General features: G+C 42.0%; 1 protein-coding gene across 1 annotated transcript; it reads left to right on the plus strand.

Moving 5' to 3' along the window:
- The first annotated feature begins 3,331 nt into the window (after positions 1-3,331).
- nono (non-POU domain containing, octamer-binding) lies at positions 3,332-5,671 on the plus strand. Its single transcript, XM_015012286.2, has one exon. It carries the CDS (start codon positions 3,466-3,468, stop codon positions 4,783-4,785), a length of 1,320 nt encoding a protein of 439 aa, XP_014867772.2. The 5' UTR covers positions 3,332-3,465; the 3' UTR covers positions 4,786-5,671.
- Positions 5,672-12,604: the final 6,933 nt, after the last annotated feature.

A 12,604-nucleotide genomic window follows, 5' to 3' on the forward strand; every position in this document is an offset into this window, starting at 1 on the left:
CAATCATTAATCATTTTTGTCTAGATTAATGTCAAGTTGTCAAAACAAAGACATTTTCAAAAATGTCAACTTTGTATTAAAAGTGTCATGATTTACCGAATGGCGCTTTATGACAACATTCATAAATATTCATGAAGACTTATTCATGTTCATGACAGGTGTTTATGACGGTGTCATGTCAGTCTTATTCACCCGCCTTCAAATAAAGTGTTATCGGCTGGGTTTATGTAGCATTTGATTTTTAACAAAATCAAATTTAACAAGTCCTAACTCTGAGACAGGTCCTGACTTTGAGACGGGTCCTCACTCGGAGGCGGGTCCTGACTTGGAGACATGTCCTGACTCTGAGACTGGTCCTGATTCGGAGGTGGGTCCTGACTCTCAGACAGGTCCTAACTCTGAGACAGGTCCTGACTTTGAGACGGGTCCTCACTCGGAGGTGGGTCCTGACTTGGAGACATGTCCTGACTCTGAGACTGGTCCTGACTCGGAGGTGGGTCCTGACTCAGACATCTGTCCAGACTCGAGGCAGGTCCTGACTCTCAGACAGGTCCTAACTCTGAGACAGGTCCTGACTCGTAGACAGGTCCTGACTCGGAGGCGGGCCCTGACTCAGAGACTGGTCCTGACTCGGAGGTGGGTCCTGACTCTCAGACAGGTCCTAACTCTGAGACAGGTCCTGACTCGTAGACAGGTCCTGACTCGGAGGCGGGCCCTGACTCAGAGACTGGTCCTGACTCGGAGGTGGGTCCTGACTCGTAGACTGGTCCTGACTCGGAAGCGGGTCCTGACTCGGAGGTGGGTCCTGACTCGGAGGCGGGTCCTGACTCTGAGGTGGGTCCTGACTCTTAGGTGGGTCCTGACTCTGAGACGGGTCCTGACTCTGAGACGGGTCCTGACTCGGAGAAGGGTCCTGACTCTGACACGGGTCCTGACTCGGAGACGGGTCCTGACTCGGTGACAGGTCCTGACTCTGATGAAGGTCCTGACTCTGTGACGGGTCCTGACTCTGAGACGGGTCCTGATTCTGAGACGGGTCCTGACTCTGAGACGGGTCCTGATTCTGAGATGGGTCCTGATTCTGAGACGGGTCCTGATTCTGAGACGGGTCCTGACTCTGAGGTAGGTCCTGACTCTGAGGTAGGTCCTGACTCTGAGGTAGGTCCTGACTCTGAGGCAGATCCTGACTCTGAGGCAGGTCCTGAATCGGAGACCGGTCCTGACTCCAAGTTGTGTCCTGAATCGGAGACCGGTCCTGACTCCTCCGAGTCAGTACCGATCTCTGGGTTGACCAAATTTACAGGCCCAGCTAAGCGTGGACTAAACTCAACGTTTGGTTCACTCTTGGTGGGTTCTTGCCTCTCCTCTTCATCAGAATCGTCTCCACCACACGCAGCCTTTTTGATGAGCCCCCATGCCTTCTGAAGAAAGGTGTCTCGGAGATTGATTATCCGCGGTCGTGCCAGGGTTCTTTTGAAGCACTCTACAACCTTGTGAATCACAATTGGGTTGTCGCTTTTGATCATTTTGAAGAGCAGTTCTCTAACTACATCTTCATTGCCACAGAGAAGCTGTAAGATGTCTCTGCAGACTTTTTTTTTGCATTTTCTCAAAAAACACAAAATCGATGTCTTTGACTTCTTTCCATATTTCTGGAGCAAGCTTTCTCTGGACCGGTTCAGTGTCCTTCTGTTTGTAAGCCCCATAGCTAGATCTATTACTGGACTTGTAAATCAATCTCCATAGGATCTTTTGCACCATAACTCTCCTTTCATCTTCTGTTCCTCGCCTGAAGCCCATCCTGTTTGCGTCCCTCAAAAATTGTTCAGGGTCGATGTTTGCCTGAGTATAATCTTCACTCAGGCAGTTTTCATCTGCGTACAAGTCCTCAGTAGGAAAAAACATCTTTCGGATCTTTCTTTTTGTGGACGTTAACATCTTCTTTGGGCGAATGGGATTCTCCAGGTGCTTTTTGAATTTCTCCACAATGACTTCGTGTCCTTCTGGGTAATCAAGCAGTGCAATTAAATGCAGTCCACTGGCAAAGTGGAATGCATCTCTCACAACACTTTGGAAAATCCTTTCAGCGAGCTCTTCTGACACCTCAGAGAGTACGTCCACATTTATATCTCCAGTTTTTCTCAATAGCAAAATCAAAATTTTACTATGTTGTTCCTCAAATGTGGGTCGGACAAGATGCAGAGTTGGTTCATCTGCAACCTTCTCAATTACCTCCCACAGAAGTTCGCTGAGAAACTTTCTCTTCTTATAATCTGGGCTTCTTTGGCCAGGATGGACTTTGTTGGAGAATGTCTTTTTGACTTTTGTCCAAAAAGAGGCCTTAGGCCTCATCCATTTGCCTCTGTGGGCTTTCGTCAGTCATTTTTATTGTGGCGAACTAAAATGTTCAAATGAATCTTGTGTCGACTGATTTGTGGTAACTGATCAGAGAATTAACTGATCAGTTGGTTATGTCATGGTCTCTATGACATCATAAAGTCATCCTCAGAAGGGCCTCATGACACAGACATCATTTGAAGTCATGCTGATGACATCATTGTCAGAAGCATGGCAACTGTTGCTAAGGGTAAAAATAGCACGCAGTGAGCATGGCTATGAAAAAAAAATTAATCTGTGTGCACTAAATGCATTATTCCCACAAGTCTGAACTGGCAGTGATAAGGGCGCAGCTTAACAGGAGGGGTCAGGGAACCATTGGACCCTCCACTTTACCGCCCTACCCATTTTTATTTGTTATTTGGGTTCCATCTCCTAACAGGCATAGAGCAAAATGTCAATGGAACCACAACACGACCTGGTGGGCCGGTCTATCAGTCTTGTGATGCCCACTGGTGTGTGCCCACAAAAGTGAAAAAAGAGCATGCATTTCTTTAAATGTGTATGGGATTATGATAAGAAGATAATTTATTTAACAGGGGTTAAAGATGATGGGTGTAGTAACGGTGTTTCACCGGTAGGTGGTGTATTGGGACTCTGAGCTGCCTGTTGCTCTCCCGTTTCTCGTAAGCTGAGAGAAATTGGAGTAACACAAACTGCGTCTCCCGTGTGCTCATTTACTTGAGGTGAGAATAACCCTAAAGTTTATTTTAACTAAGTACTTTTATTATTTGGTACTGTTCAATGATTGTTTAAGGAAATGTAATGTGTTAAAAGATATTATACGAGTTTTGTTGTGTTTCAGAGCCAGCAGCGGTTGTTCTGGCCAATGCGGGGTCTACTCTTATGTCTATGCATCAACACATAGACATAATATAAGGATATATCAACATATACAATAATGTCGTTCATAGATGACGTCACGACACGAACTCTTTCTGTCGCACATTGTTGAGGTCACAATAGCGTCGCCATTTTCGCTGCTCTTTGTGCGCCTCCGTCTGCTAAGTCTCTCTTGCTTTTAGCACGGTTTTCGTCGACTTTTTAATTCACATTTGTTGACAAAACATGCAAGGCTACAGAGGCCCCCAACAGAACCACGGCCCCAACCGTCCGGGGAACCACCTCAAAGGCGACGGGCCCAACAGCAACGGACAGCAGCCGGAGCCTAGCGAGCAGACCAGCCCCAACGCGGGCTTGACGCTGGACCCGCAGAGCTTCAGAAAGCCCGGAGAGAAAACCTTCACCCAGCGGAGCAGGCTGTTCGTGGGGAACCTGCCCACCGGAGTCACCGAGGAGGAGCTGGTCAAGCTGTTCGCGAAGTACGGGAACGCCAGCGAGATCTTCGTCAACAAGGACAGGGGTTTCGGATTCATCCGCCTGGAGACCAGGATCATCGCTGAGATCGCCAGAGCGGAGTTGGATGATTTCGTGTTCAAAGGCAGACCCATCCGGGTGAGGTTCGCTACACACGGTGCCGCTTTGTCCGTTAAAAACCTCCCAGAGTTTGTGTCCAACGAGCTCCTGGAGGAGGCCTTCTCCGTCTTCGGCCAGATAGAGAGGGCTCTGGTGATCGTGGATGACCGGGGCAGGCCCACGGGGAAAGGCATCGTGGAGTTTACCGCGAAGCCAGCCGCAAGGAAAGCTCTGGACAAGTGCAACGACAGCGCCTACCTCCTCACAGCGTTCCCCCGGCCCATCACCGTGGAGCCCATGGAGCAGTTCGACGAGGACGAGGGTCTGCCGGAGAAGCTGATCAATAGGAACCAACAGTACCACAAGGAGCGCGAACAGCCCCCGCGGTTCGCCCAGCCCGGCTCGTTCGAGTACGAGTACGCCATGCGCTGGAAGGCCCTGATGGAGATGGAGAAGCAGCAGTACGAGATGGTCGACCGCAACATGAAGGAGGCGCAGGAGAAGCTGGAGGCCGAGATGGAGGCGGCCAGACACGAGCACCAGGTAATGCTGATGAGGCAGGACCTCCTGAGGAGACAGGAGGAGCTGCGGAGGATGGAGGAGCTCCACAACCAGGAGGTGCAGAAGAGGAAGCAGGCCGAGCTGAGGCAGGAGGAGGAGCGCCGGAGGAGAGAAGAGGAGATGAGGCTGCGCAACGAGGAGATGATTAAGAGGCAGCAGGAGGGCTTCAGGGGCGGCTTCCCCGAGAACAGAGAGCAGGAGATGAGGATGCACATGGGGGGCCACGGCATGTCCATGAACAGAAATTCCCTGGGTGGGAACTCGGGTGCCGCCGGCGCTGCTGGCATGGCCGCCGAGAGCGCTCCTATGATGGCGGGCTCAGGTAGCGGCAGCCTGCCCGGAGGGGGCCAGGGCGGCTTCCCCAGAGGGCTCCCCGGCCCCGGAGACTATAACAAGCAGCGCAGATTTTGAATCACATGTCTGTAATTTTTTTTCCCCCTCCTCATTTTTCAGCTCACTGTATGTTAAAGTTTAAGGTAGTGGATGTTACCCTTGAACTTTTAAAAAAAACTTTTTTTTGTACTTTTATTTTGGTGTTTTTTGAGTCGTTTCAGTACTGATGCGTTTTTTCCAAATGAGCCATTCATTTTACTTTTTCTCTTAATATTTTTTTTGTAGGGTAGATAATGTTTTTTGGTCCTGAATATGTTACATTTTCTGTAATAAATTCATAATTCCTTAAAATAAAAAAAGAAAGTGTTTTATTCAGGATAGAAAAGCTTCACAGCACAATGGTGGCTAATATTTTTCAGCACACACCAACAACCTTACTTTTAATAACTACACTTGTTAGGGTGTTACAATTATCTGTGTGGTCTGACTGGCTGATCCTCAAACAGATGCCAGCTCTTACAGTTTCAGAAAATATACTGCTCAAAAAAATAAAGGGAACATTTCACTTTAATTTTGTGTGTGGCTCCAAATCCAGGCCTCCATTGGTTAATAAATTTGATCTCCATTGATGATTTTTGTGTGAGAATATTTCATTCATTCAGATCTAGGATGTGTTATTTGAGTGTTCCCTTTATTTTTTTGAGCAGTGTACATAAAAGTTGTCAAAATGTCTGTGTGAATCAGCTTATCGGTCACTACAAAACGTCAAAAGCAGACGGCTCCTTTTCCTACTTACATTTTGTATAAAAGGGCACAAAAACGTAGCTAATTATATTATGCCACATAGGTTTGAATCCAAGGGAAATTTTTAATTTGAATAAACTGATCATCCACATTTATGCATTAAAGAGAATGTCCTTGTAGTTTATCTGATTTGTTATTAAATGCAGAAATGTGCACAAAAGCTGTTTGGCTGATGAGTTTATTCACAAAAGCTGTCATGAATACTGGATGCATCTAATCAACAGGGGAAAGAAAATGTATTTATTTTTTTACATATTTGATCTATGAAGTGAAAATTGACTGTAAGAGACTCTTGTAGTGAAATTTAATAGTTCCCTGATTTTAATGACAATATTGCAAAAATAGTTTGAAAAAATGTCCAATTTCTTCTAATTTACCAGAAAAGCAACAATTGTCACAACTGCTGTTAAAATATACATATTGAACATGAAGGAGTCTTTATGAATGTTTATGTCATTTGGCAAATAATGACACTTTTAATGCAAAGTTGCTCTAAAAGCTGCATTAAAAGTGCCAACTTTGCATTATTTTGTAAATGATACTTTGAAGGCAACTTTTAGAGCAACTTTGCATTAAAAGTGTCATTATTTACTAAATGACACTTCATGACAACAGTCATAAACATTCATAAAGACTCCATGTTTATGACAGTGTCATGTCGGTCTTATGCATGCCCCGTCAAATAAAGTGTTACCCACTTACAGGTGCTGGTCATAAAATTAGAATATTGTGATAAAGTTCATTATTTTCCATAATGTCATGATAAAAATTAAATTGTCATATATTTTAGATTCATTGCACACCAACTGAAATATTTCAGGTCTTTTATTGTTTTAATTTTGATGATTTTGGCAAACAGCTCATGAAAACCCAAAATCCCTGTCTCAAAAAATTAGAATATTATGAAAAGGTTCTCTGAACGAGCAATAAAAATAATCATCTGAATCAACAAAGTAACTCTAAACACCTGAAAAAGATTCCTGAGGCCTTTAAAAACTCCCAGCCTGGTTCATTACTCAAAGCCGCAATCATGGGTCAGATTGCTGACCTGACTGCTGTCCAGAAGGCCATCACTGACATCCTCGAGCAAGAGGGTGAGAAACAGAAAGAAATTTCTGAACGAATCGGCTGTTTGCAGAGTGTTATATCAAGGCACCTCAGTGGGAAGTCAGTAGGAAGGAAAAAGTGTGGCAGAAAACGCTGCACAACGAGAAGAGGTGACCGGACCCTGAGGAAGATTGTGGAGAAGGGCCGATTCCAGACCAAATTAAATTTTCATCTCCATAAAACTTTTCAGCAGATGGAAGCATGAAGTGCTCCAAAATCTTCTGATAGCTGCTGCATTGATCCTGCCCTTGATAAAACCCAGTGGACCAACACCAGCAGCTGACATGGCACCCAGACCATCACTGACTGTGGGTACTTGACACTGGACTTCTGGCATTTTGGCATTTCCTTCTCCCCAGTCTTCCTCCAGAGTCTGGCACTTTGATTTCCGAATGACATGCAAAGTTTGCTTTCATCCGAAAAAATACTTTGGACCACTGAACAACAGTGGTCCAAAGTGCTGCTTCTCTGTAGCCCAGGTCAGGCGCTTCTGCCGCTGTTTCTGGTTCAAAAGTGGCTTGACCTTTGACCTGGGGAATGCGGCACCTGTAGCCCATTTCCTGCACACGCCTGTGCACAGTGGCTCTGGATGTTTCTACTCCAGACTCAGTCCACTGCTTCCCCCAAGGTCTGGAATCGGCCCTTCTCCACAATCTTCCTCAGGGTCCGGTCACCTCTTCTCGTTGTGCAGCGTTTTCTGCCACACTTTTTCCTTCCTACTGACTTCCCACTGAGGTGCCTTGATATAACACTCTGCAAACAGCCGATTCGTTCAGAAATTTCTTTCCGTTTCTCACCCTCTTGCTTGAGGATGTCAGTGATGGCCTTCTGGACAGCAGTCAGGTCAGCAGTCTGACCCAGGATTGCGGTTTTGAGTAATGAACCAGGCTGGGAGTTTTTAAAGGCCTCAGGAATCTTTTTCAGGTGTTTAGAGTTACTTTGTTGATTCAGATGATTATTTTTATTGCTCGTTCAGAGAACCTTTTCATAATATTCTAATTTTTTGAGACAGGGATTTTGGGTTTTCATGAGCTGTTTGCCAAAATCATCAAAATTAAAACAATAAAAGACCTGAAATATTTCAGTTGGTGTGCAATGAATCTAAAATATATGACAATTTAATTTTTATCATGACATTATGGAAAATAATGAACTTTATCACAATATTCTAATTTTATGACCAGCACCTGTATGTTACCCATAACAGATATTTGTATGTTGATACATAAACGTAAGACAAAATGTAGATCAAACAACTGATTTTAACAGCAAATGTAAGGTAAAAAAAAAAAAAATGCTCATTGGACAGAATCGTATGCCTTGAAGATTGTACCTGTGAGTTTCCTGTGAAAGTGATGGAACCTTCTTTCAGCCAGCTGAAGAACAGGGTGCCGTGACAGAAGAGTAAGGAATTGCGATGCATTATTATTTGCCTTAAGATGAAAGAATCACATGGAACAAAAATCCTCTTGCTCTTTTGTAACATAACTTTTCTAAACCATAGCTTACCCTGACACTGCTAGCGTAAAATCACTCTAGGTTGTCACGAGTTACAGTAAGTTGTTATCTCATTGCAGCGCAAGTTCAAGTTGTTAGCAGAAATAAAAGCTGAAAAAGCCTCATCTAAAAAACGAGATGGACAAACTACATACAGTGTGGCTTTAATTAGAGCTGAATAATATAGCAAATCAGTGTTTGCATAAATCTAAAGCACAGCTTGGAAGCAATTTATGGGAGGATCTTTTTCTTTCTCCGTTTGCTATAAAGTGTAATAAACAGAGTATGTTCATACTTGTTGAGCGGTCGGATGGAGTCACTGCTCTGGATGCTCACTCCTGGCATTTAATGATCAAGATGATGAAGACGAGTGAAGGAAAATGAAGTTTCTTCACGGTTTGTATCATCGTCGCAATATGCAACACTAACATCATCTGTTCAGGTTTTCCTAACATCACATTCTTACGCAGTTATTCATTACAGATTCTTATTCTTATTTTTTGTTTTTATATTTCAACCTGTGTTTGTTTGCATGACTCCATTTTGTCTGTCACTTTTATGTTTTTGTTTAAATCTCATGAAGAAAATGAATTTTTATTTTCAAGAAAAGCCTATTCCAACCTTTGCTGCTAGTACACCTGAATTTCCCCACAATAAAGGACAATAAAGGATATTTCCATTTTCTATTCAGTTCCTTTTCAGGCTTTTGTGTAAAATACAAAAGTTTAATGCAAACGTACAGTATAAACAGGTAAGAAAACTAAAGGAAGGAAATGCCTCCTCCTTAAGTGGCAAATTAATTGCTTTCCCTGAACGCTATAAAACGGATCTAATTACAGTAAGAGATAATTATAGCATAAATTTATTACGGTCATACAATAGTTTTATATGTCGTTACTGATGTTTTTATTTTATATGTCCGATAGTGAAGATGGCGCTATCAACCCGTTATCTGAGTCCAAGAAGTCAGCTTGGCTTGTGATGCAGCCAGAGCAATGAGAGCGCTCCATAAATAAAAACCGATAAGGGAGCGACAGTAAAGAGGGGAAAGTGTTATCTGAGCGTCGATCTGTGAGTTCAAAAACAATTCAGAGGAGCATTTCTTGTGACTCTCTGAAACCTGACGGACAGGATCCATGATTCCTCTACGGCTTTCAAACACCTACCGACTAAACCGCTGCTGAGAGCTATGAAAATAGGTCATCTTCAAGTGCAACAATGTGTTTTATTTGTATTTATCCAATATGTGGTATATTACATATTCATATAATGTATTTTTATTGTGTTACAGAAGGAAACGGAATGAGTTGTTGCTGCTTTTCAAGTGCAAAACAACACTATATTTACCATGAGACATACGCAAAACAGTATACAAATCATATTGTTTATTCTATCTATTTCATATTAAAAACTTGGTTTTTGGTAAGACTGCAACTTTTAAGATAAAATAACATGTCGTTGGATGGATATGTTGTTTTGTAATTGTTGCTTGTTATTAATTTTCATAGATCTCACAGAAATAACTCATGTTTTCCCCTCACCCTTTGTTTCTGCCATCTCTACTGCCACACATTGTAGTTATCTCAAAACAGAAGATCATCAAAGTGAAATTTCTCCAGATTAAAATTAAATTTATGCACTAATGAATGAGATTTCCTCAGATTAAAAGGAAATTTATACATTAATGAATGAGTTTCTGTCTGTAAATATTTGAACTCAAAGCACGTTCATTCAATGTAATCTAAGCGCACTTAGTAAACTTTCGCACAAATAGATTAAAACACATGACTGCCAGAAACATTCATTTATTCATAACAGACTAAATTTATTCATAGAGAATGATTTATTTATTATAAATTTACTCATTTAAGGTTTTTTGGGGGTGGCTTAGTAAAACAAAAACGTAAATATAACCAGTAAGGAGCTAAACTTTCCTGTCCTGATTTTAATTCAATGAAACTTTCTTCAAAGTTATTTACATATTGTTTTGGAAGGATCCATTGCACTTTTTCATTCAGCTAAAGTTAATGTTGAACTTTTTATTGCTATTTTATTGCACCCTTAATTGTTTTATCAGTGATTTAAAACATAATACGTTTTTTAGTATAATGTGGATTTGCTGAAACTCCTGGTAGAAATAACACCCTGAATGAATTAAATTTCCTCTCAGTAGCACAATCTCACACTGAAACTGCATTGTGGTTCTCTGGGATGAACAGCAATAATTAAATGAGCTATTTTTTTTTTTTTATTGACAAATGTCTTTTGTATCTTCTGTGGCTGTATTTTGTTGTATGATGCAAAGCCCTTTGAACTGCCTTGTTGTTGAAATGTGATATGCAAATAAATTTGATTGACTGATTGTATATCTGCTAATATGGCATTTAAGTAGATATTGCAGTTTCACTAAACCCACATTTCTGTATTACATATTTTTAATGTTGTGATGTAACATTCTAAGCTTAAATGTCACATTTTCAGCAGCTGTGAGCAGAAAATTATCATAGTTAACAGAAATAGAGGCTAATGAGCTTCAGTTTGTGTGTAATTTACCCATAAAATATGTTTCCAGTCGTGAACCGAGTTACTGAAATAAATCATCTTCTTAATAATATTGTATTTGTTGAATGGGTCTGTATGTGAAGTGACACACACTGTGTGTCTCTGTGTTGCCCTGCGACAGACTGGCAACCTGTCCAGGGTGTACCCCACCTCTCACCCGGAACATGAGCTGGAGATAGGCACCAGCACCCCTCCCGACCCCACTGAGGGACAAGGGTGAAGGAAAATGGATGGATGGTTCTTTTTGATACGCTAAAAAATAAAACACAGGAAAAACATAAATCTCAGCTCCAGAAAGATGATACCCAGAATGCTCAACTGTAAACTTGCAAGCTAAAGAAAGCATAAGCTAACAAATCCACTAGTCATTATGTCTCTTTCTCCCTGTAAAGAGGAAATATTCAGAATAAGTCACTCTCGAACCAGAATTGAACACGTTCCATCGATCAGCTTTTCGCAGCAGTTCAGACTCTTTGTCAGATCCAACAAGATCCTGCCATTTTTTTTTTTTTTTATTCTCCGCTTTGAACTCTGCATGCTGCTCTCTGCAATAGCATTTTGCGTGAGCATGACAAATTGCAAATTTCTCCCTTTTTGCAACTTATCAGCAAGTGATAAAGCAGAGAACATCCCTCTATCTGCCTTGATTCCCCTTGTCTCCTCAGCATCTGCTTTCATTACAAAATTTCTCCCAGCACCTTCGCCCTGATCATGTAAATGTACCTGTGGTATAACTGCAGGAGAACCGTCTGCTATCATCACTGCACTGGCCTTGACATACAGTGATAATGGCATTAATCGCAAGGTTGATCTTTGGTAGGAGATATGATTCAGGAAATGATTGATCCTCTGGCTTGTGTGGACGGTGGCCACCCAGTATCGATATGGTGGAGCTGGAACTTTGGACAAACAAAAGGCTTTTAGAGAAACTGGATGGAAATACGTTTTGTTAGAAAAAAAGATCATGTGTTGATCAAAGAATACACTTTTTGCGCCTACAGTTCAAACTACTTATGTTTACATTGGGCACAAAAACACAGAGAACATTGTTGTTTTTTTGTCCTGATTGGATTTCTGATTAATCTATTTCTGTTTTAGGTCAAAATTATTCCTATTCGCTAAATAAAAGAATGAGGATGGAGGTACTTTCATAGAGAATGTAGTTACTTTTGTCAATTTTAGAAGTTCCTGTTCTGTTCATCACTATTTAATAGAAATACATGTTAAAGTGTATGAGTTGGGGTCTTTCTGCTTAACGTTTGCATGTTCTGCCCATGCATGTGCATGTCCTGCCTCTCGCCCAGTGACTGCTGGAGTTACTCCACGATTCAAAATGAACAGGAGGTCATAGACAAAGAATGAGTGGCTGTGGGTCATGTTTTGGGGATTCTTCATTCCTCCTTATACAACTAATTTGTTTCTCACGCACATCCTCAAGGAAAAGCCCATGAAACTCACATGAGAACCTTGTGACTCCAAAACATTAATTTTCTTGTGTATGTATGTATGTAAATGTCCTGCTTCTACTTTGTACTAGTCAATGATCCAGAAAAAGCTCGTGTTCAGCTTCATCAAAGAGAGGTAAAGACAATGCCGAGGCGATGAAAGAAAAAAAAGCTTTTTATTGAAAGATGCATCTGAAATTTATCAACGGAAGCATGATAAGTCGGAGACAGGCACTAACAGTGTCCAGTCAGAGCTTATGAAAAACCTGGGTGAGGTTGTTTGTTTGGGTTTTTCCCAAATACTTCCTCCAAGCTGCTTTGAGTCACCCAGGTAACCGTGTCCTAATTTACGTTAATAATCTAATGGGGATATTGATCCTCCATTGCTCTGATTGGTCGTCCACAACATCACACCAGATAAGAGAGCCGTGACATCACAGTAGTAATGACGTTGGAAAAGTCAGGATGGTTTTCCTTCCCGC

Source organism: Poecilia mexicana, unplaced genomic scaffold, assembly GCF_051168715.1.
Source record: "Poecilia mexicana isolate PSO_F unplaced genomic scaffold, ASM5116871v1 scaffold_9, whole genome shotgun sequence".
Taxonomy (NCBI): Eukaryota; Metazoa; Chordata; class Actinopteri; order Cyprinodontiformes; family Poeciliidae; genus Poecilia; species Poecilia mexicana.